At 47.8% G+C, this 20,578-nt stretch overlaps 10 protein-coding genes and 1 non-coding gene across 16 annotated transcripts in view; 4 read left to right on the forward strand and 7 right to left on the reverse strand.

The window, feature by feature from the left end:
- The window catches only part of FOXG_11668 (uncharacterized protein), a 3,150-nt gene extending 1,563 nt beyond the window's left edge, over positions 1-1,587 (forward strand). The window contains exons 2-4 of one of the 5 annotated variants that reach the window (XM_018391383.1): positions 235-325; positions 379-923; positions 975-1,587. In XM_018391383.1, coding sequence (XP_018250015.1) covers positions 235-325; positions 379-923; positions 975-1,043 — 705 coding nt within the window. In that variant the 3' untranslated portion in view covers positions 1,044-1,587. Of the gene's footprint in view, positions 1-63 lie in introns of those variants that run through there. The other 4 variants (XM_018391384.1, XM_018391386.1, XM_018391382.1 and 1 more) reach the window with 4 other exon arrangements.
- An 86-nt stretch (positions 1,588-1,673) lies between these two features.
- FOXG_11669 (uncharacterized protein) lies at positions 1,674-4,365 on the forward strand (the record flags this gene model as incomplete). 2 transcript variants are annotated; one of them, XM_018391387.1, is made up of 3 exons in its annotated part: positions 1,674-2,476; positions 2,726-3,146; positions 3,202-4,365. In XM_018391387.1, 3 exons carry the CDS (start codon positions 2,117-2,119, stop codon positions 3,546-3,548), a joined length of 1,128 nt encoding a protein of 375 aa, XP_018250019.1. In that variant the 3' UTR covers positions 3,549-4,365. The 2 variants fall into 2 exon arrangements, with proteins under 2 accessions (XP_018250019.1, XP_018250020.1); XM_018391388.1 differs by having other exon boundaries at positions 2,117-2,476; positions 2,726-4,186.
- On the reverse strand, positions 4,279-5,190 carry FOXG_20592 (26 proteasome complex subunit DSS1). The gene is made up of 3 exons (XM_018400870.1): positions 4,943-5,190; positions 4,777-4,888; positions 4,279-4,725 (listed from the first exon to the last, which is right to left on the reverse strand). The coding sequence occupies exons 1-3, from the start codon at positions 5,052-5,054 to the stop codon at positions 4,686-4,688; spliced, it is 264 nt and encodes an 87-aa protein (XP_018250021.1). The 5' UTR covers positions 5,055-5,190; the 3' UTR covers positions 4,279-4,685.
- A 406-nt stretch (positions 5,191-5,596) lies between these two features.
- FOXG_20593 lies at positions 5,597-5,668 on the reverse strand. The gene has a single exon. It is a non-coding gene; the product is annotated as a tRNA-Gly (tRNA).
- Positions 5,669-5,802: 134 nt separating this feature from the next.
- On the reverse strand, positions 5,803-6,575 carry FOXG_11670 (uncharacterized protein). Its single transcript, XM_018391389.1, has one exon. The coding sequence runs from the start codon at positions 6,478-6,480 to the stop codon at positions 5,908-5,910; it is 573 nt and encodes a 190-aa protein (XP_018250022.1). The 5' UTR covers positions 6,481-6,575; the 3' UTR covers positions 5,803-5,907.
- Positions 6,576-7,987: 1,412 nt separating this feature from the next.
- On the forward strand, positions 7,988-8,203 carry FOXG_20594 (uncharacterized protein; the record flags this gene model as incomplete). The annotated part of the gene is made up of 1 exon (XM_018400871.1): positions 7,988-8,203. One exon carries the CDS (start codon positions 7,988-7,990, stop codon positions 8,201-8,203), a length of 216 nt encoding a protein of 71 aa, XP_018250023.1.
- Positions 8,204-9,498: 1,295 nt separating this feature from the next.
- Positions 9,499-10,512, reverse strand: FOXG_11671 (2,4-dihydroxyhept-2-ene-1,7-dioic acid aldolase; the record flags this gene model as incomplete). Its single annotated transcript, XM_018391390.1, has 5 exons — positions 9,499-9,761; positions 9,814-10,081; positions 10,138-10,163; positions 10,213-10,305; positions 10,353-10,512. 5 exons carry the CDS (start codon positions 10,510-10,512, stop codon positions 9,499-9,501), a joined length of 810 nt encoding a protein of 269 aa, XP_018250024.1.
- Positions 10,513-12,396: 1,884 nt separating this feature from the next.
- On the forward strand, positions 12,397-13,991 carry FOXG_11672 (uncharacterized protein; the record flags this gene model as incomplete). The annotated part of the gene is made up of 2 exons (XM_018391391.1): positions 12,397-13,287; positions 13,380-13,991. The coding sequence occupies 2 exons, from the start codon at positions 12,397-12,399 to the stop codon at positions 13,989-13,991; spliced, it is 1,503 nt and encodes a 500-aa protein (XP_018250025.1).
- Positions 13,992-15,683: 1,692 nt separating this feature from the next.
- On the reverse strand, positions 15,684-16,307 carry FOXG_20595 (uncharacterized protein; the record flags this gene model as incomplete). Its single annotated transcript, XM_018400872.1, has 1 exon — positions 15,684-16,307. The coding sequence occupies one exon, from the start codon at positions 16,305-16,307 to the stop codon at positions 15,684-15,686; it is 624 nt and encodes a 207-aa protein (XP_018250026.1).
- Positions 16,308-17,032: 725 nt separating this feature from the next.
- Positions 17,033-17,137, reverse strand: FOXG_20596 (uncharacterized protein; the record flags this gene model as incomplete). Its single annotated transcript, XM_018400873.1, has 1 exon — positions 17,033-17,137. The coding sequence occupies one exon, from the start codon at positions 17,135-17,137 to the stop codon at positions 17,033-17,035; it is 105 nt and encodes a 34-aa protein (XP_018250027.1).
- Positions 17,138-17,443: 306 nt separating this feature from the next.
- On the reverse strand, positions 17,444-19,708 carry FOXG_11673 (uncharacterized protein). Its single transcript, XM_018391392.1, has 6 exons — positions 19,230-19,708; positions 19,117-19,143; positions 18,951-19,066; positions 18,017-18,900; positions 17,841-17,968; positions 17,444-17,790 (listed from the first exon to the last, which is right to left on the reverse strand). Exons 1-6 carry the CDS (start codon positions 19,306-19,308, stop codon positions 17,756-17,758), a joined length of 1,269 nt encoding a protein of 422 aa, XP_018250028.1. The 5' UTR covers positions 19,309-19,708; the 3' UTR covers positions 17,444-17,755.
- Positions 19,709-20,578: the final 870 nt, after the last annotated feature.

Here is a 20,578-nt window from a genome sequence, read left to right on the forward strand (position 1 = left end):
AATGCCTAAGTGTAAAGGATGAGAAACTACGCTCTCCATTTGATCCACATAATTCAAACAAGGATCGCTACAGGCTCTTTTTTTTTTTTCGCTTGTTCATGATATCACTTTGCGCACTTCTTTACTTTTGCTTTTCTTCTTTCATCACATTTTTTTTTTAAATCTCGGTGTCCTTCCTTCTTTGTGCTGTTAGGCCTTTTTTGTGCGACTCGACGCTGACGACATCATCACCAGCCTCTTCTGCATACCATCGTTTTCTTAATCGAAATGGCATTCATCGCAAGACTTACAGCTCGATTCAACTCGTACTATGACGAGCGACCATGTACGCTACCTTGAACCCCTCTCGCTCGATGCGATATAACTGACACCTCGCAGTAATGACCATGATGGTCACTAACGCCATCCTCGGAGGTGTCGCCGACACAGTCGCCCAATCCATCACCGCGATTCGCGAACGAGCTATCCGTCAGCCAGGCGGTCTTAAGAAGAACGACGGCATCGCTATTGAGATCCACGAGCTTGACCGCAAGAACCCCTTCTACGAGCGCGACCTGATCCCCGACTCGGTCGGCCTTCCTCCACCTTTCGACTTTGAGCGTCTCACGCGCTTCATGGCATACGGTTTCTGCATGGCTCCTGTGCAATTCAAGTGGTTCCGCTTCCTCGAGCGAGTCTTCCCCGTCACCAAGACCAGCGCTTTCGTCCCCGCCATGAAGCGCGTTGCTTTCGATCAGCTCATCTTTGCGCCATTTGGTTTGGCTGTGTTTTACACGACCATGACTATTGCTGAGGGTGGTGGCCGTCGCGCCGTTTCGAACAAGCTTCGGGATATGTACATTCCAACTCTCAAGGCCAACTATGTTGTTTGGCCTGCTGTGCAAATTGTCAACTTCCGCTTGATGCCTGTTCAGTTCCAACTGGTACGTCATTCTTTTGTGCCCCAGAAACCCAGATCGCTAACAGGTTTGCAGCCTTTCGTGTCAACAATTGGTATTGCCTGGACAGCATACCTGTCCTTGACAAACTCAGCGTCTGACTAAGCCCATTATATCATGTCTGGTGAACGTTTTCAATCGGCCTCGAGCTAATTGTTGATCGATGATGAATATTAAATTGCGTCGACTGTTATTGTTTCAGCCGTCACATAGAAATGGCGTTTGGGATTTTTTACACATACTGCACGATTTGGCATGCTCCGGGACCTGCAATTGAGAGTTTGAGACTCTGGCCCTTTTGCGGCAATGCCTCGCACGGCATTTTTCTTATGGGTTTGGGATGGGATACGGACCATGTTTAGAATAATAGCGTGAGTCTCGTTTGGCGTTTAGGTAGATTTTTAAAATAATAAGACGAAGCGATCTTTTTTGTCTTCAACACTTTTATAACATGTTCAACTTTGTGTTTAGCAAATGTAAATGCGATGTACTTCCCTGTCGGAAAACGGTTTGATCGTAGATGAAAGTGAGGTGTCCGGTTAATAATCATGATATGACATGGAGTAATTCTTTTGTATTGTAGGGCTGACGGGTCGGAATTGATCTCGGCCGTTAAAGTGGCTGCGTGCAGGTTAAATGGAGATTACAAGGGAACCCAGCAAGGCGTGAAGCGTGATATGGTCTGTCTTGGTATAATTCACCGAGAACATCCAGTGGTCTGAGAATTTGTGGCAATTGCTTTTCAAGCTTTGATATCCATTGACAAAACAGTAATGAGAACGTGTCATATCGAATTTCACTATCAGATCAGCTAATCGATGTTGTTTCAACATGAGCTTCTTTCAGCTTCTACCCCCGCTAGCTTAGACCTCATATCATGCATGCGTGCATCTTGGTGTCGCAATTCATTACATACAACTGTTCAACAAGGTAACTGTACGTAAAAGGCGTGGTTCTCGGCGGTGTAGTTACGGCCCGCGTCTCTCCGGGTCTGCCGCATCCGCATCGCCAGAAGCCGGAGGACGATGCCCGTAACCCGGCGATGTTGACGGCTGCGTAAAGTGCATAGGTTGAGTGTTCAGGGTAGGTTGCTTGTCCGTGCTTTGATGATGAAGTTAGTGAGTGAGTGAGTGATTTGACAAGTGGACCGACCGAGACGAGACCGATCATGTCATATCATGAATAGAGGAATAGGCAATAGTCCACTGACAAGTCGGCATCTCACGCCAGATTCATGGCTAAAGTGTTTCCTCCAGGGGCACTCACGGGCCTCATCATCCCACCATCTGCGAGTGCAGCCGCGAAAGCCCCGCCAACGCCAGCGTCATCGCGTTGAGATTGACCCCCACCTTAACCTTAGCAGTGTTATTTACTACCTGACGCTCCCCTCCATAAACTCTCTTCTTCCCTTCTTCTCCTCGACATCACCCTTTGACCTACATCCTCATTCACCCATACCTCGCATCGAAATCATGTCGCTGTCTAACAAGCTCTCCATCACTGACGTTGACGTCAAGGGCAAGAGGGTTCTCATTCGAGTAAGTTGACGAGAAAAAAATGCCCCGCGATGGAATGAAGCTGTTGAGCTTGGTTGAGCTCCCCGCATCATATCATCAGATGTCACGAAGAATCCGTCGAGGCAATTGCACGAGATGTACCTCAATCAATTCCTCGATTAGCTTTTGAATAAGCTATAGCCATCAAGCTCAACGGCTCAAACGTCCATGCCAAAAAGCCTCAACAGTACCCCGCCATCCTCAAACTCTAGCTAACAAAACCCCTCTTAGGTCGACTTCAACGTCCCTCTCGACGCCGACAAGAACATCACCAACAACCAGCGAATTGTCGGTGCCCTCCCCACCATCAAGTACGCCCTCGAGAATGGCGCCAAGTCCGTCATCTTGATGTCCCATCTCGGCCGCCCCAACGGCTCCCCCAACGAGAAGTACTCTCTCAAGCCCGTTGTTCCCGAGCTCGAGAAGCTTCTCGGCAAGAAGGTTACCTTCGCTCCTGACTGTGTCGGTCCCGAGGTTGAGGAGATCGTCAACAAGGCTGAGGATGGCGCTGTCATCCTCCTCGAGAACCTCCGATTCCACATTGAGGAGGAGGGCTCTTCCAAGGATAAGGAGGGTAACAAGACCAAGGCCGACAAGGCTCAGGTTGAGGCTTTCCGAAAGGGTCTGACCGCCCTTGGTGATGTCTACATCAGTGAGTATCCAATTGCACTACAACACCCCACGCTATGTGATGCTAACAAGAACAGACGACGCTTTCGGCACTGCTCACCGTGCTCACTCCTCCATGGTCGGTGTCGACCTACCCCAGAAGGCCTCCGGTTTCCTCGTCAAGAAGGAGCTCGAGTACTTCGCCAAGGCTCTCGAGGAGCCTCAGCGCCCCTTCCTCGCCATCCTCGGTGGTGCCAAGGTCTCCGACAAGATCCAGCTCATCGACAACCTCCTTGACAAGGTCAACACCCTGATCATCTGCGGTGGTATGGCCTTCACCTTCAGAAGACTCTCGAGGATGTCTCCATCGGTAACTCCCTCTTCGACGAGGCTGGCTCCAAGACCGTCGGCAACCTCGTTGAGAAGGCCAAGGCCAAGGGCGTGAAGCTCGTCCTCCCCGTTGACTACATCACCGCCGACAAGTTCGACAAGGACGCCAACACTGGCTACGCCACTGACAAGGACGGTATCCCCGACGGCTGGCAGGGTCTTGACTGCGGTGAGGAGTCCGTCAAGCTCTACAAGGAGGCCATCGCCGAGGCCAAGACCATCCTCTGGAACGGCCCCGCCGGTGTCTTCGAGTTCGAGAAGTTCGCCAGCGGCACCAAGGCCACCCTCGACGCCGTCGTCGACGCTGTCCAGAAGGACGGCAAGATCGTCATCATCGGAGGTGGTGACACCGCCACCGTCGCCAAGAAGTACGGCGTCGAGGACAAGCTTAGCCACGTCTCTACCGGTGGTGGTGCCAGCTTGGAGCTCCTCGAGGGCAAGGAGCTGCCCGGTGTTACCGCTCTGTCGAGTAAGTAAATAATATCCACGCCTGTTGGAGTACGATGTATATGAGAACCTGTTGATGACGGGCTATGAAAATGGAAAAAGGTCGGGCGGGAAGGGCTAGTCTGTAGCAAAGACTGAACAGATCAAATAATTAAATACCAAATACCAATAGAGGCGCGAAAGCGCTATAAAAACCATTACCTACCATTGAAGCAGTTCCGATTGGTGTACTTGTGAGAAGGCTTTTGATGGTGGAATCTGGGAACTTTTACAAATGCACATGTTTGAGAACGCGGCAAATGTCCAGATCGCACAAGCTCGTGTTACTTCATGAAGAACACAATAAAAGATCCTGCAGTCAGACCGACCATGTTTGCTATGGAATGGAAAACATTCCAACACCCTACGGCCTTACAAAGACCAGCGTCGGTGCGAAGTTCCGATCTACAGGTTGAGGTTCTCAAGACTCTAAATGATGAGGCCGAAAACAAACCAGCAATAGCTTCCTAATTTTAGCATGGACCTGTCCAGGTATTTCTGTCACGTAGGAGGCATTGACAGTTGCAGTCCTTGAAACAATACAAATGTACACAACGGGTCTCGCTCGAAACGTTCAGCAATGCTTCATGGCGCTTTCACGCGCCTCTATTGGTATTTAATTATTCCATCTGATCTGTCTTTTCCACAGACTCATCCTTCCCGTTCTATAATTCCTTTCGAATCGCGGTATCGTTACAACATAACTCTATCGGCGTTTAGCAGCCTCGACCTTCTTCAGTTCCTCTCTATCCAGACATTAGCTCCGCTCAAATAGTATCCGTAGACCATATACACACCGAAGTTGTTGCGAGAAGTCGTCGCTCGTGTCATCGTCGTCCCAGCTCTCTTCCCAAAGGTGCTTTGTCTCGCCGCTGCCCTTTGCAGCCTCGGTCTGATCCTCTGGCCAGTCTAAACAGAATTAGTACTCAATAGCAACCTTATAACGGCGGCGGTGGGTGGTACCGTCGACGGGGAAGTCCTCGAACTCGTCGTCCTCGCCGAGAGCGGCGGGCTTCTGCTCTGGCTTCTGCTCAGCGGGCTTGTCGTCTGTGGTCTTGGGATCTGTGGATGCCATGGTGGATCGAGGCGGATATGTGCTACGGTGTTTCGATTAGATGGGAGGGAGAGCGATTGCGGTATTGGTGGTTGTTGATGGAGAGCTGGAGCTGGGTTTAGAGGCTATGGAGAGCTTGATGATGATGCGGTAGCTGGAGCCTTGTGAACGAGGCGGGAAGGTGGGGCTCAACGGAAGAATGATCGACCGCTGTTGGAAATGCAACGGAGGTTCACCACGAGAACATCAATGGCAGACATGATATGAGGCAGGAAAAATATCTAAACATAGAAGTAAAAGAAGTAATTGATATTTTGTATTAGCCTGTATTAAGGTCTCTGTTTTGAAATAATACTACTGGCCTCCCTGAATGATTTGCTTGCATGGAGCTCTGACGCTGTTTGATCACCGGGAGTCGATTCCTAGTTCAGCTGGAAATTACTACAATGACAGCGCCAAAAGAAACAAATGGGTTGCATAAAAAAATAGATGAAATAGAACAAGAAACTCAAGATCTGAAGCCCATGTCTGCAAAAGGAAACCCTTGCGAGTTATCATACGCTTGCGACCGAGGGGAATCGAACCCCTCTCTAACGCTTGGAAGGCGTTAATGCTAACCACTACACCACGGTCGCTTGTTGGTTGTTGAAGGACGACTTAGTGTCTAGGTTTATATCCACAGCTTCATGCGAGACAATGGATCAAAATTCACCTCGGAAAGAAATTGCCAGACCTCGATCCAATGAGTTAAGAAATGAGACCAATTTTGGCTAAGTTTAGCTTGAATGAAGTCTGATGTTGGAACTATTTATTCCCTATATAAGTGAGGCGCATATCTAGCCAAACGAGCCGAAACACAACCACCATCATGATCTTATGGAGGCGCCATTATCAACCACCGGCTCTCAAACCCCTTGAACTCCTCCTCGATAAGTCGCGACGTACTCTCCCATGGTACCTTGAACGCTCCTGAGTTAAACATGGGGGAGTAAATCACCGGCGTACCATCAAATTCCTGTTCCCGTCCCGCCTCCAACTGCACCCTCATCTCCTTCAACGCCGCCCTCGTCTGCGCCAAAATCTTTCCCGCACCATCCTTCCCCGGCTTTCCTGTCCTCGGATTCGCTCTCCCATACCCATAACTAGTGAATAAACACACTATATGTATCCTTGGAGCTCCCCTCGCCGTGTCTGACGCTTGAGGCGAAATAATGTAGCATTTCCCCGCAAGACTTTGTGATGGCCATCTTGACGCGCCAGGTATGGTCGCGTTACAGAACTTTTTGTATTCTTTGCAAGCAGCTGGAAATACAGTCGCAAGTTCAGCAGCGATTCCAGCGCCCCACTCGGCGATGCAGTTTGTTGCGTGGACGAGATAGATGTCTGAGGGGAGGGATCGAATGGCGTTGAGGGAGGTTGTCTCCAGTATGAAGATTGGAGATGCCATCTTGTGACGTTGTTTGTGAAGTTGTGGAGTAAAATAAAGATTTGACGAGGAGACATAGGAATGAAGAGCGATTAATATAGTTGTGTAGGAGAAAATGCCTCTTTACAAGATGTAGGTTTGGTGTTGAGGGTTGTCTTTAGGCGTGACTCATCGGCAAAGCAGCCAGTTCTGCCACTTCCGTTGATCAACGGAAGGCAGAAACGAACTTTGGAAAATTGAAAGAGACTCATTATGAATATTGACCATATTTCATTAGGTATCCCGAAACATTAAAGCTAGATGTCGCGTGCTATTAGATGAAGTTTGGATTGGGCTGGGCCTGTCTCCAATCAGTTTGATGCCTAGCTACAACATCAAGTGAGAACATGAAGAGACATCGCAAATTAATGGTATAATAACGATTATGATTCCTGTGGGTTTATAGGAGGAGAATAATATATAGAGATTAGCTTCAAGCTTTGGATCATTCATAGCCAAAAACCCAGTTCACCCGCTGGCAACTAGTCCAAGTGTCGCGGACGTCTCTTTGGCATCGACCCAGTTGTCGCAGCTTTGAACAACTGCCTTTTAACGGGAAGAAACTGGCAGGGAAGATTAGATGAAAGAAAGAAACGGTTTGCGAAACGGCAACTCGATCGGCTTTATCACTTGCCCTCACGATTCGGCAGTTGTGAATTGTCCGCTCTGCTGCGTTCGCCTATCAATCTGACCGCGATATGGAGGAACAACTGCACAGTTGGGACAATTGATGCTGCTGAATATGATCCGGCAGGCCTGTAAATACAAAAATTTGGGAGATTATTACGGAAATTGTGATACGAGTGAAGAGTGTAGACATTGTCCAGTCTCATACGGTTTCTTACACGATGGCCTAATTCAGGCCATGCGGGAGTTCAACACTCGCCTTTCGTCTTTCCTCAAGAGCGCTCTTAATCTCTCCATCGGTGCCATGTCAGAGACAAGATAAAGCGCCTACAAAAAATTGTGAAGATGGACCTATGTCTTGTATCTACACGGTTGCTCGGCCGAAACAATTCAGTTCTACGAATAGCTTGACAAACTGAGGCGACAAACCCTGATGGTAGCCACAACGTCACCATGGTTGATACGTCGTCTAATTCAGAGGTCAGGTCAGTTTGTAACGCAAGCTGGGACCCAAGTAGATTTTCTTTGCCGGTAACCTGGTTCCAGGCCCGTTGAGTGTCGATATGGCAACACTCAGTGACTCGATACGTCAATGACAGCGCGACATTTCTCTTAAAACGGAGTTTGTAAGCACCATGCCTCCCTGGTAGTTAATGCTACGAGCTCCAGAGGCCGTGTAGTGCTTGCTGAAGGATATGAAGGCTCACTGCACGACGAGGACGTGGACCTACGTGACCCAAACAACTGGTTGCCATAATTCACTTCTGTACCCTCAGCGAATATGGGATAACTATCACTTGAAAGAAGTTAATACGAAAGGCCGCGAATTAGTAATTTATAATGGTTTTCTGGGCCAGGGCGTATGCCCAGTCTTGCCAGACTCGACCAGTTTGGCCATGCTTCGCCCCAGAGTGGGATGAGTCTGGAAGTAACGAGTACCCGTGCTCTTTTCACTGCTACAAATGATCACTGTTACGCTCAAGGAAGCTTGCTAATTGCGAGTGAGGATCGCAGGGTGCTGGAAAAGGTCCGGTGGATGGATATTGCTGATCAGTCCGAGGAGCGAGAGTACCGATGATGAGGGAGTGCTGGAATGGCTGAGAGGACGGTATGTTGATGAAGCTACTTGGGACTTAACAGAGAGGTCTGTCACGGCCCATAGATGAGTCTTGATCATGGCGCAGATAAAGTTCGATCTGTTTCTGCTGGGTAGTTAGTATGAGTCCGTGTACTCCTATGAACGATGACTTGGGCCGTCCTTTTGCCAGGACCTTCATATCAAATCAAGATCCAATACGCAGATGAAATCACTAGACAACAACCAGCTCATAATAGAATGATGCTGTCACTCACCTGTGGATTTCAGAACTGCCAGTTATCGCCACTGCACTCAGGGCTCGCCACCCAGCCCCGTGACACATGAACTCAATCCGATATTGACTTCCACACAAGCTTCAGACACGTCACACAGCCCCCACTAGACCCAGGGGTAAGGTAGTGTTATATACTAATTCAACTCAGTATTCCATTGTCGTAGAGCAATGACGGAATGGCAATGGCCGGTGTCCAGAGCTCTACAAGGTAGGTCACAACAACAAGCGTTGTTGGTTCAAATCCCGACGTGACCTGTAGAAGTAGATAGGTAGAGGTGACCTAGGTAGATGTAGATGTAAACGCAGTATTTGGATTACATGTGACATTTGCCTGACATATATCTACCATATATCTTCTGCCATCTTTATAATTTTGCCATTTATTATTACTTTTCATCTTCCCATTTTTTATTTCGAAGTTACCAAGACCTCGCCAGGGAATCACTCTAGGCAATGCAATTCGCAAGATTTATATTAGACAGATGTCTTTGTTCTCTTTCTAACAATCGAAATTACTAGAGATGCTCATTTTATACCTGCGATCTTCTCAGATTCTCGGCCAACACCCATTGCCGTGACGCGAAGAGAGTAGCATCGTGAGGTATTTCTTCAAGTCTTCTTCGTCAACAACATGCTATTGTATTGTCAAGACTGGAAGCTACTCATCTATTCAGAGTTGGCACATAACCAGGCCATAGTTACCTTGCATACGTGTATAGTGTAGTGAATGCGCGTGAGCACTGGCTTTTGTAGCATCGGGCTCCTATGTCGCTGGTTACTGGATAAAGAATAGAGACAGCAGCATAAGCGGGTCTCTATATAATAAGATCCAGCAGCGGCTGTCAAAGCGACCGTACAGGGCTTTGGAAAGGTTTGAGGCTGAGGTTGAAGTGAACAAAGCTATTTTCGCCAACTCCACTGAAGAGACGGCGGATGTCTACACATTTTTCTGGACTGCGACGTAAAAAGTACATTCGATCTTTACTTCATAAATTGGTGCCTAATACCCCACGCGCTTCCCTAAGTCTTTTCCTTGAGCAGTGCCCATCTCAGCTCTCGTAGCTTGTTGAAGCATGGCATAATCCGTCCCAACATGAACCATATTAAATCCAGCCTCGATATATCCCTTCGCCTGCTCCCCAGATCCCGAATAAATACCACATTTCTTCCCTGCCTTACGCGAGACTTCAAGAATGCGGTTAATGGCAGCCTTGAGTTCTGGCTTTACAACACCGTTGAGAATAGGGTATCCAATGCTATTACCTACACGATGTAAGCTCCAATGCAATCTCAGTCTTGCTACTGAGCGACTCACCAAGATCGAAAGGCCCAATGAATAAAACGTCGATACCTTCAACGGCTGCAATTTCTTCGAGGTTGTCCAAAGCAGACTTCGTCTCGATTTGAACTAGGGTTAGCAGACTGTCGTTGGCTTGTTGTAGATACTCATCCGACGTAGGGACGGGCTTGAAGCGATCCATGGAGAATGGGCTTCCGAATCCACGGTTTCCCATGGGAGGAAACTTGGCCGCCTTTACGATATCGCGAGCTTCTTGTGCTGTTTGCAGGAGAGGAACGAGGATCTGGTGAGTGTTAGCAAGTTGCCCAGTCGAACTCGACATGCTTAGCGGTCTCTCACTCCATGCGCACCAGCATCCAACGCCCCTAGGCAATCGTTAGTGACGCTTAAAGAAAGCTGGTTAGTAATGCCTACGCTTAATGAGCCATGGTTCTGTACTCGGGATACGCACAATCGGCGATGCGCCGGCTGCTGCAACGGCTGGGACGCATTGGCGCATGTCTCGATCTGATCACAGTCAGCTCCAGCCGACGAATATGGATATGGCAACAAACCGTCAAGATCACCGTGCTCGCAGTCAATCAATACCCAGTCACAGCCGGGCGTCTGCGCGAGCATCCGTGAGATGTTGGTGCTGGGCATCATCTGCCAATACCCAAGGCTCGGCCCTGCACCTTTGTCAAGCGCCGCCTTGAAGAAATTGCCTGAACCCATTGTTGCCATCGCGAGATAAGGTAAGTGAGAAGTAGCCTCGTAATCTATAAAACTTGCTGTTAGGTTGAACTCGGAGTTCTGAAGATCGGTGCAGTGTTTCAGCTTCAAGGGCTTTTGAGGTGCAGATGAGGAGGGGTCGCTTCGATCTAAATAATGCCAATCCACTCATAGTTCGGCATTAGCTCATATGGTAGGCTTCGCTTTTTGACGGGTTCAAGTTATTGACTCGACGGTAGACAGTAAGGTAGCCTAGGCAAACCGAGGTTCGGGTCGGAATGGCGATGGCTCGGCTTCTGTTCCCGATACACATTTAGATAGCCCAGGTCACCTCCCTTGATACCCAGCCTTTATAAGCAGGCGATGCACCCTCGGTTGTTTCAATTGTGTTAATTAGGGATCTCAGAAGGCCTTCAGGTTATCTGACTTGAGAAAGCGCAAGGACTTATCCGACTGTCGGTTCTGACGCTGGAGATAAACCATTCAGTCCCAGGTTAGTTTATCAGATCAGAAAGCAATAATAGCGTGATCAAGGTGAACTCAAACGCCTTGTGACTGAACAGCTCCAGAGCCAGTGCTTGCAAGTCTGCTCAGCTGTGAGATAGTACCATATACTGGATACCTGAGCGCCAGTTCCGAGTTGGTCGTACCTTTTCTTACTTTGTATTTTGGAAGCGATGGTATCTGGGGGAGGTAAACCTGGGTTCATAGCAAATTAACTAACAAGAAAGTATGCACAGGTGGGTGCCAGAAACTTGAAACAAACCCTGGGAGGAATACCAGGAAACAGAGGAATTTGTCTACGTGTTGGAACGTGTATCTGCAAGGAGGACAAGATCATCCCTGGGTATTACAGAATGGACAATCGTTCTATGATTGCCGGTCGCAAGAGGAGTATGCTAATGCTGGAGGGGTAGATTTGAGTATTGAGAGTAAAGGCCCGTCATTGGAGCTAGAGTAGAGCTTAGCTCAGTATAAATCATCGAATTAAGTCACAGATTCTCCGTCTACAATACCTAAAAGCCAGAAATCTTTCACAACATTCTCCTGTCAGATCCCGATATCGTAATCTTGCATATCCTTCACCAAGACTAGTGGCATATCAGTATCTTCCATTTCCACATCAAAGTCGCAGTTTGAAGATTGATGCGGAGCAGTAGGAGAGTTCCGGTTGAAGCACATGGTGTATGGAAATTCACATGAAGACAATGAAAGGAAGCAACGAGAGCAAGACGAGAAGAGGCGAACGAATTAATAAAGCAGGCAATGAACCCTCGCCAGCGATTGGACAAGTGCGGGAAAGGTAAAAGGTATTGATTGAGTAGAATGACGGTCGTATTGGCACTGAACAAGAAGTTGAGTTGCGAGAGGGGTCTCAAGGTATGCACTTTCAGTATTTGAATGATCAAGCATTCGCAATCACTCCTGGTCTCAGATAAGTCTGGATACCTAGAGCAAAGGACTCAAAGGATCTGTAATAAAACAGTCTTCAGAATCCAATGAGGGACATGGCAATCAACAAGTCGCGTCCGTCACCCGGCTCGCACATTCAAACGTTGCATAGCCAGCCCAAGCGAGTTCCCAGATATGCAAAGGTAGGATAAAAAGAGTGGGGCTAAGCTTGTGCGTTTGGATATGTACCTACTTAGGTAGAGGGTGAGCGAGACATACGCCAATTGGATGTTTGGGCTACCTAATGTATCTGTGGTGGCCAATTTGGGAGGCCCAAAGGCGGGGAACGTCACGAGGCCGAAGAAGCGGACGATATATGATAGTTCAAAACACGTAATATGTGTCTTATATAGCACGTTTAACCTTCATCTGATTCTTCCATCACATAGTTCAAGCGGAACTTTTAGCACGCCTTAAAAGCAACCTTTAGTAACTATGCAGAGCAGCTCTATCAAAGGGCTACGTGCAACACTCTTACGAGGTCTAGTATTGTTGGCTACCCCCGCAGTGGCAAGTTGCCCCTGCTCAACAGCACCTCAAGCATGTTCGATTCTCGCTTCGACGTTGCCAGCTGAAGCGTTCGTTGCGCCGAACTCGACGGGCTACCAGAAGGCTCAGACCAGCTACTGGAGTGAAACGGCGGGTGACCTGAGACCGGCTTGCATCACACGGCCCGGAAGCACCGAGCAGGTGGCCTCCATAGTCAAGGTACTCTCGACCTGCGGTAGTGACGTCCGATTTGCCATCAAAAGCGGGGGCCATGGATCGTGGCCGGGCTGGTCCAGCACCGAGGGTGGAGTTCTCATCTCCCTGGACTTGATTGACGGAGTTCAGAATGTGGCTGACAAGGGCTACGCTGTCGTAGGTTCTGGCGCGCGATGGGTTGATGTGTACAAGTCGCTCGAGCCTCAAGGGGTGACTGTCATTGGGGGCCGATTCGCATCAATTGGCGTCGGGGGGCTGATTGTTGGAGGAGGCATCAGCTACTTCACCGGGCTGCACGGCATGGCATGTGATAACGTGCTCAACTACGAAGTTGTTTTTGCCGACGGTACTATCGCTAACGTCAATCGAACATCCAAACCTGACCTATTCCGTGCACTGAAGGGCGGTGGTAACCAGTTTGGCATCGTGACGCGCTTCAGCCTCAAGACATACAAACAAACGACACAGGTTTGGGCCGGCATCTTGACCTTCTCTATCGACAAGGCTAGCCTGGTTTTCAACGCCACGCAGGCCTTCATTGACAGATACGACCCTCTATCGCACATGTATCTTAGCATGGAAGGGGGGTCCAACCCGCAACTGTCCTTCATCAACGCCTATGTATTTTATGATGCCTCTTCCCAACCGGCTGGCGAGGCCATCCCTTTGCGCCTCTATGCAGCCAAACTATTGCAGACACCACCTCCACACAGACTATTCCGGCCCTCATAGCGTCAAACAACAATGGGAACACACCTCAGCAACGTTGGCTGATCGGTGGCCATACATTCCCCAACCTTGTGGCGCCGTACGGCGCTGATTTGTACTTGAAGCAGTGGCAGGCCTTTCGAGACATGGCCAACGCCACAGCAGCTGGTGATCAAGCTCTTCTCTTTTCCATGGCGTTAGTACCAGTTCCAGCACGTGCGATGCGAGCTGGTGAGAACGTCACAGGCGTAAAGAACGTGCTTGGCCTTGAACCTGACGCTGGTGATGCGGTCTGGATTGACTACACGCTCGCCTGGCTGGAGGCCAAGGACGACGGCAAGATGTTCGAGTTTGTAGAGCGCATAAGCAAGGCCGGGGATAAGCTGGCCACGTCCTTTGCGCCTGGCGTAGCCAGCACAAACGCAATCCAGGGCGCTGTAACAGCCAAGGAGGCAGAGTTCTACCGGACTAATCCACGGTACATGAATTATGCGCTTCTGGACCAGCCTGTCCAGTCTAGCTATGGTAAGGAAAATGAGCAGTTCTTGCAGCGGGTGCAGAAGCGATATGACCCGGATGGGCTGTGGAGAAAGAATGGCGGTTTTCTGTGGGGTTGATGAATTATCTTTCGTTGTGAGAAGGGGGGATATGCAAGCTTGCTACTATAGTCCGGCGGTGGAAACCTGTGTAGACGATTTTGTCCTTCTTACTGCGTTCTAAAGTCGCTCTTCTGTTGCACTTTCGCCTCATAAAGCCCGATATAATGTCAGTGCCCGTGACACAGATAACCCTTGCGACATGGACCGTTTCTGTAGGTACCGTTTGAAGCTTCACGCGAAACTAGACTATTACGGGATTCTCAAGCTCCTTTATAGAGGTTGCAATCACAGAACCAGGTGTTGTACCCGAAACGCTGCAGTATGAAGGTGGCTAAAGTAAAAGGTGACGTCGACAGGCTAACGAAGCAAGTAGCGGTGATGGTCTGTTTTGATACAAGTTGAAGTCATAAAACCCATTGTGTTAAATCAGAAGTGTATTTTCTAACCTTAAGACTGACTTATAAACTCAATACCGCCACGACCTTCTGATTGCTCTAAACCATCTTCTCAGCCCCAATAGCACCGATATACGTATCATCACAAAACCTTCACCAGTCAGGCCAAACTTTACTTATACATTAGTATTTATTAATAAATCTGAAAGCTATGCGCCTTACCTGCAGGAAATTAAATACGCCTCGTCCAAGCCGCCTTTAGTCGTCAGAGCTTTCTCCCTCTATAGCAGTTATCCCCTCAGCGAATTACTATCTATATATTAATTAGGGATATAATCTAATCCTGATTTTGCCTAATTAGCTATATAGCCTCTTCCCTCTTCTTCTCGGTTAATCTCTTTAGCTTATAGAGGACCTTATATAAGGCCTTCTTTTCTTGCTAGGCAATTTAAATAACCCCTAGAGGGAATTTATTCTACTTAGCTATATAAGTAATAATATTATAATTAAAGAGAGCTAGCTAGATAAGGAATTAACTATTAAGCTTATTATATTCCTATATATAAATAGATTTCTATATAGCCTTATATTACTATTTGAGAGCCTTATAAGTAGATTAGCCTTAAAGAGTTATCTTATATATTATTATAACCTAAGGTATAACTATAAATCTATAAGTATAGTTATAAAGGTTTACTTAGTTTAGGTAATTTTAATAGAAAAATACCCTTATTAATATAAGAGCTATTATCTTAAAGATCTAGGGTTTTTATAGTATTAAGCTAACCTATCTTAGCCGAGGGATTAGAGCATCTTATATACCTTTAAGGCCAGTCAAAGAGTTATAATCTAGGTTTTCCTTATATTAGCTTTACGCTGTAGCAATTATTTAGGCATTTTAGTATAATATCTAAGTTAAGCCAGATGTGTTATTTGCAGTTGAGACTTATGGCTGAGAGCTTAATTCAGCACAGAGAACTTAGAAGTCATAAAACCTGTGACGATGTGTGAATAGGTTCGAAAGCGGTATCACAGGACTGCCTCAAGACATTCGTCGACTGAATTAACTCCAACCGCCTTGAACTCTTCACATCAACGGTATGTTCAGAAACTTCGAATTCCAGTACTCAAACATCGCTCTTATCATATTCTCCTTCTGTCTCCCTCTTCACATCAGCTAACTATGTCTGCTAGCAACTTAGCATACATGCTGACTCTACTCTAACCCCGAACGCCTCCATAATCACGACGGGAATTCGCCCATCGTTGTACAGAGTTCAATCCTTTGATGATACCGCGAGGTAACAACACTTTGTCAAGTGACAATACTAGCAATCTCAGCAATAACATCCTCCAACCCATCATCATCGTCCTCATTATCATTGCCATCACTGTCATTATCCTCGTCCTCGTCTTCATCCCCATCCACAACCCTCATCATGACTACCTCTCCACTTGACACATGCTTACAATGTCTCTTGGCCTTCTTCCAGCACTTTTCACAAAGTGTTTTGTCCCAGCATTTCGTGCAACGAAATATCATTTGGCCTTTCTTGAAATCCTTCCAGCATGCCGAGCATCCACTCAATACTGAGGTCTTGTACTTTGGGAGTGCTATACCGGCGACGAGAGTGACTTGGGTTGATGTTGGTGGGCTCGGGCAGGTTGTACAGAAGAAGGCGTTTGAAAAACGATGGGCCGACTCTGATGGGATAAGACCAATTCCACAGGCCGTGCAGCGTGTTGCGGTTACAAGCTCGACTCTTGTATTCCCTTGTTGAATTGGAGTCTGGGGCTGTGTTTGTTGCCTAGGACGAGGGTTAGATCCATACGGTGGCTGATGCTGTAGTGTCAAAGCATTAGCCGGAATAGTAGCGTACATAGAATAGTGATGCTGGTCCTGTTGGGATGCGGGAATGCGACGGGGATGGTAAGACATGGCTCCGGATACAACAGGTGCTCGAGAGATCGATCATGACTTAGAAACAGAAACAGTCGGGAAACACCACGATACTTTATACGTTAAATCTCCAAGAGGCCCTTATTGGAAGTATTGGGACGTTGCCGAATCGGGAAAACCGGTGAGGTTTGATTGGAGCGAGGCGGAACTGATCGAAAACGTTGAGACGCTCGAACCAATCAGAGTTTGAAAGTCAGTCAATGAGGCTGGAAATATTCCGCCCTGATTCTCGCGCATCGGATCATATTGGCGTTGATGATTTCTTTTTGAAGAGGCTTGACTGGATGAACCGTAACGTGCCCGCTCAACTCGCAACGTTAAGCTTTCATCAACCTAGATGGAGCCTAATCTATTCAGCTCTTAATATACGGGCTCATTAGTAGCGTCTCTTTCCGCCGAATCCTCTATTGTCAACTCTTTCAGCGTCATTCTTCCCGCCTAACGAACTCTAGAATCATGTTGCTCTACATCAAGTCTTCTTTCTTTACTTACTTGACCTTTAAAGTCGCTAAATAATGTATAATGGCCGCTTTTGACCCAAATGGCCTTTAAAGATCCGAGTAGGAATAATTCTTCCAACATGATGATGCTTTGGAACCTAAAAGTCTGCAAACCGGACTGACGTAAATGCCTGGCGTCTTCAACCAGGATATGTGGAAATCATCAATCAGAGAAGATGCACCGTCGGATTCTTAACCATTATATTAACAGCAACGCAAGAGGCTCACGTAAATGTCGACTTCAAGACGCTTGCGAATCTTTGGAGCCTTCGAATTGCTGAGCCTGCCTATCACCCATGAGCCTGACATGGAGCTCGTCGACAGGGATGGAGGGCAGTTCAATTCGTAGAGCTGTCGCAACGCGATGAAGGACCAACACATTTTTGACAAGTAGATGAGCCAATCGTATCATTTAGCTATAAATAAATAGAGTTAGTAATAGAGTTATAATAGCAAGGGCTTATCAAGCATTTACAAGCAGCCAAGACCGTATCCTGGAACTTGATGATGAAACCGGCCAAGACGTTTCCTATTGGCTGAGCAAGTTATTGTCAATGCACTCAGCAACAGAAGATCAATACGTAACTCAAAACATCAACAAGCGGAACTTCAGTATCCGGAGTGAGATAATGTTCTATTCTTTCTATCGTAGCAGCAGTACTTTCGTCAAAATTCCCAGTTGTATCATCATCATTATGTACCGCTCGCATTTGTTGATCCATGCACATCAATATATTCGTAAATTTTAAAACCATCCCAATGTTCGTTCCGTAATGAATGAAAGTCCGACGAACACCATCACCCCCCTCCTCGCCAGTATAGTACAAGTAAAAAAGAGCCGTAATGAGGATAACATAGAAAATATCCTGAGTCGCGTCTTTTCCGTCGCGTGGTTTCATGTCTATTGTTTTCAAACACTTGTGAAGTCTAAGCGAAAGCACCGACAACAGACATTCCAAAGGCTTGGCAGAGTTAGCGAGAGCACGGACGACGAGATGGGGGAGAGGCTTACCGCCGAGGCCGATCCAGCAGAGAGCGGCGATCTTGTCCTTCTTCTTCATGAGGTGCTGGGCTTCCTCGGAAAGGAAGTCCTCAACCAAGAGGTTGACCAGAGCAGCGTAGATGAGAAGACCAGAAGAGCTAGATAGTGTTAGTGATGATTGAGGAAATGGTTTGAGGTGAACTTACATAGAGTTGAAGACTCCAACCATAATTAGACCGAGTGCACTCTCGGGGTCGTACGAGTTTCGGCTGGCGATTCCAATGGCCTGTCCGATGGGTGCAGTAGAACCAAACGCCAGAACAAGAAGCCAAGGTCGGAAGCTTCCGCGAGGATAAGGCACAGCAGCGATACGGGCTCCGAGACCGAGACCCTCAAACATCTGATGGAACATGATGGCAGTGAGAAGGACGACGAGACCGTCAGTCGTCATGGCGATTGTCATTCCGACGAAAACAGAGTGGAACAGGATACCTCCCTCGAGCAGGGTGATGTTCATCGACATTCGCTTGTAGGTAGCCTGATCAATTGTCTGACCCTCCTCGTCAAAGAAGGACTGGCTGACTTCAGGGCTAGGCTTGTCATCGATGGCGACTTGAGAGGAGTACTGAGTCTGCTTGATCATATCCATCATCTCAGAGCGCTGTCGAATGTATTGCTCGTAGAAAACAACGAACCAAGCAGGCATGGAAGAGTTGCTGTCCTGCTCGTAAGAGTAGGCATGAGGCTTGTTCTCCTTCTCGTACAGCTCGCGTGCCATGGCCTTCTCATAATCAACATCGTCGTAGTCGTCAGAAACGTTGGAGTCGTTGCGAGTGTGAGTATGGTTGAAGTTGGCGGTCTCAGGGAAAGGACGCTGAGGCCGAGGAGGCGGGGGCTGGACAACGGTGACTGTAGTGCCGGTTGGGCCGCCGTGAGAGTGGCCGCCTGTCTTGGCGTTCAGGTAGAGCTCGACCATGAAGAGGAGAAACATCGCGGCCATCATGATGACACCGGGCATGGCGGGGTAGATTTCGGTGAAGAGGTCGGGGAGACAAGGATCAGTGAGGCTGCCGAATGCTGTTGGGAGCAACTATTGATGATTGTTAGGTGAATTCTAAGCGATGCCTCACCGTAACTTACATGAACGAAAGCAGTAGCAATCAAGACTCCAGTACCGAAATGCTTGCAAGCAAAGAAGATCTTGGGAGGCATCTTGAGCCACTTTATCCTCTTCGCAGCGACGGGGAAGCCAGCGCCTGAGAATCATTAGCAATCGAGATGCGATCTCACGAAAAGATTGACCTACCAAAAGCAGAAACAGCAAATACGGCGACTATTGAACTGTTAGATTGCCAAGCAAACACATCGCTTATCACGGTGGAGCAGTCCATGACAAGCTTTCAGCGCGTGGAGACTTACAGAGACCTCCGACATGCAAGCCAAGAGGATAGTCCTCACCCGGCCCCGATCCACCACATTGAGGCTTTGCAGAATCCATATTGAAGAAAGCGAGATCGAAAAGAAAAGAACCGTTTTCGTAAGGATCGTGATGAGTAATGAAGTTGTATTACCAAAAAGAGGAGAAACCAGTTCCCGTTCGAATCGAAATAAACCGAGGAAAAAGAATAGAAACAAAATTCCAAGGAAAGAGAAAATGAAACTCAATGAACACAAGGAAACGTACAAAGGAAATGTATATCGCCCAGGTACCAGCCTAGAACAGAGAGTGCAGGATAACGAGAGAGAGAAACCCCAAGCTTGGCGGGATCTCGGTTCATCTTTATACTCTTCTTGGCGACGTTATAATAAACTATTTTAAGTTGAGAATTGAGGCGACTTGTGATGCGAAACGAGCCTCGTGTCACGGCACAGTTTCAAGCGTCACCGTTTCACTCAGCTACGGTACTTCTTCTCTTTTCTCCATGTTGGGCGGGAGTACCATGTAGCCGAGACTCTTTGGGTATGGCGCGCGTCGCGGAGATCTGCGGCTATAGTTAAGCATGTTACGGGAGCAGGGCAGATCTGGTGTCGCAGGTTCAAAATTCTACGACGTAGTATTGCAAATATACCCACCGCAGGGGGCGGAACATGGAGTTTCCGGTGGACCCCTTATTTCTTGGCCGTCTCAGTGTCTGTGATGATCATCTGGGGAACGCGTCGTTTAAACAGAAATATCGGCACTTGTTGTTCTTCTCTGACGAAAAACCCCACCGGTATAGTGTATCATGACCTGGGTATAATGGCTTATCGCTGTGACCTAAACAGCTTGGCAGTGTGTCACTGCCAACGCGCCCCCCGCAGACTGAAGCTCTCTTGGCTATCTAGAAATGGAGGAGAGAAAGCTTGGTATTCCAATTAAAGCACATGTTGGTTTCTACTAATGTCTTATCTGATATACGAGGATGCAGAGGCGCTGATTGATCTGATAAGTTTCTATACTCCAGCCTTTTAAGTTTGACTAGCCAGCGCTCAGATTCTTGGCGTATTACTCAGCGGAAAAGACTCGTTTCTCGAGACCTTTTGTTCAGAGGAGATTACTCGCTTAGCAACTGTATCAGATAGCGCCTGCTGAGCAGATCCATTGTATCAATTGACTTGCAGAGTCGTATACAGAGAGAGATTGCGACTCTGTAATGACTCGGTCTAGTTTCGGCTTGTACCGCCGGGGAGCACGGGTCTCAGCGTTCATGATCCACAGTTTCTTCTTTACGATGGGTCCTAACGCTGCCCTAGCCAGATGAGCAAATCACCGAATCTAGAGCAAAAGC

This window comes from Fusarium oxysporum, chromosome 10 (assembly GCF_000149955.1).
Source record: "Fusarium oxysporum f. sp. lycopersici 4287 chromosome 10, whole genome shotgun sequence".
Taxonomy (NCBI): Eukaryota; Fungi; Ascomycota; class Sordariomycetes; order Hypocreales; family Nectriaceae; genus Fusarium; species Fusarium oxysporum.

Coding starts and splice junctions, on each gene's coding strand:
- FOXG_11670 (XM_018391389.1), bottom strand. CDS start 6,480: ATGGCATCTCCAATCTTCATACTGGAGACAACCTCCCTCAACGCCATT.
- FOXG_20592 (XM_018400870.1), bottom strand. CDS start 5,054: ATGGCATCCACAGATCCCAAGACCACAGACGACAAGCCCGCTGAGCAG. Junction 4,889..4,942: donor CGAGGACTTCCCCGTCGACG/GTACCACCCACC, acceptor AATTCTGTTTAG/ACTGGCCAGAGGATCAGACC. Junction 4,726..4,776: donor GACTTCTCGCAACAACTTCG/GTGTGTATATGG, acceptor ATGTCTGGATAG/AGAGGAACTGAAGAAGGTCG.
- FOXG_11673 (XM_018391392.1), bottom strand. CDS start 19,308: ATGGATTCTGCAAAGCCTCAATGTGGTGGATCGGGGCCGGGTGAGGAC. Junction 18,901..18,950: donor TTGCTACTGCTTTCGTTCAT/GTAAGTTACGGT, acceptor AATCATCAATAG/TTGCTCCCAACAGCATTCGG. Junction 17,791..17,840: donor CTGCTGGATCGGCCTCGGCG/GTAAGCCTCTCC, acceptor AACTCTGCCAAG/CCTTTGGAATGTCTGTTGTC.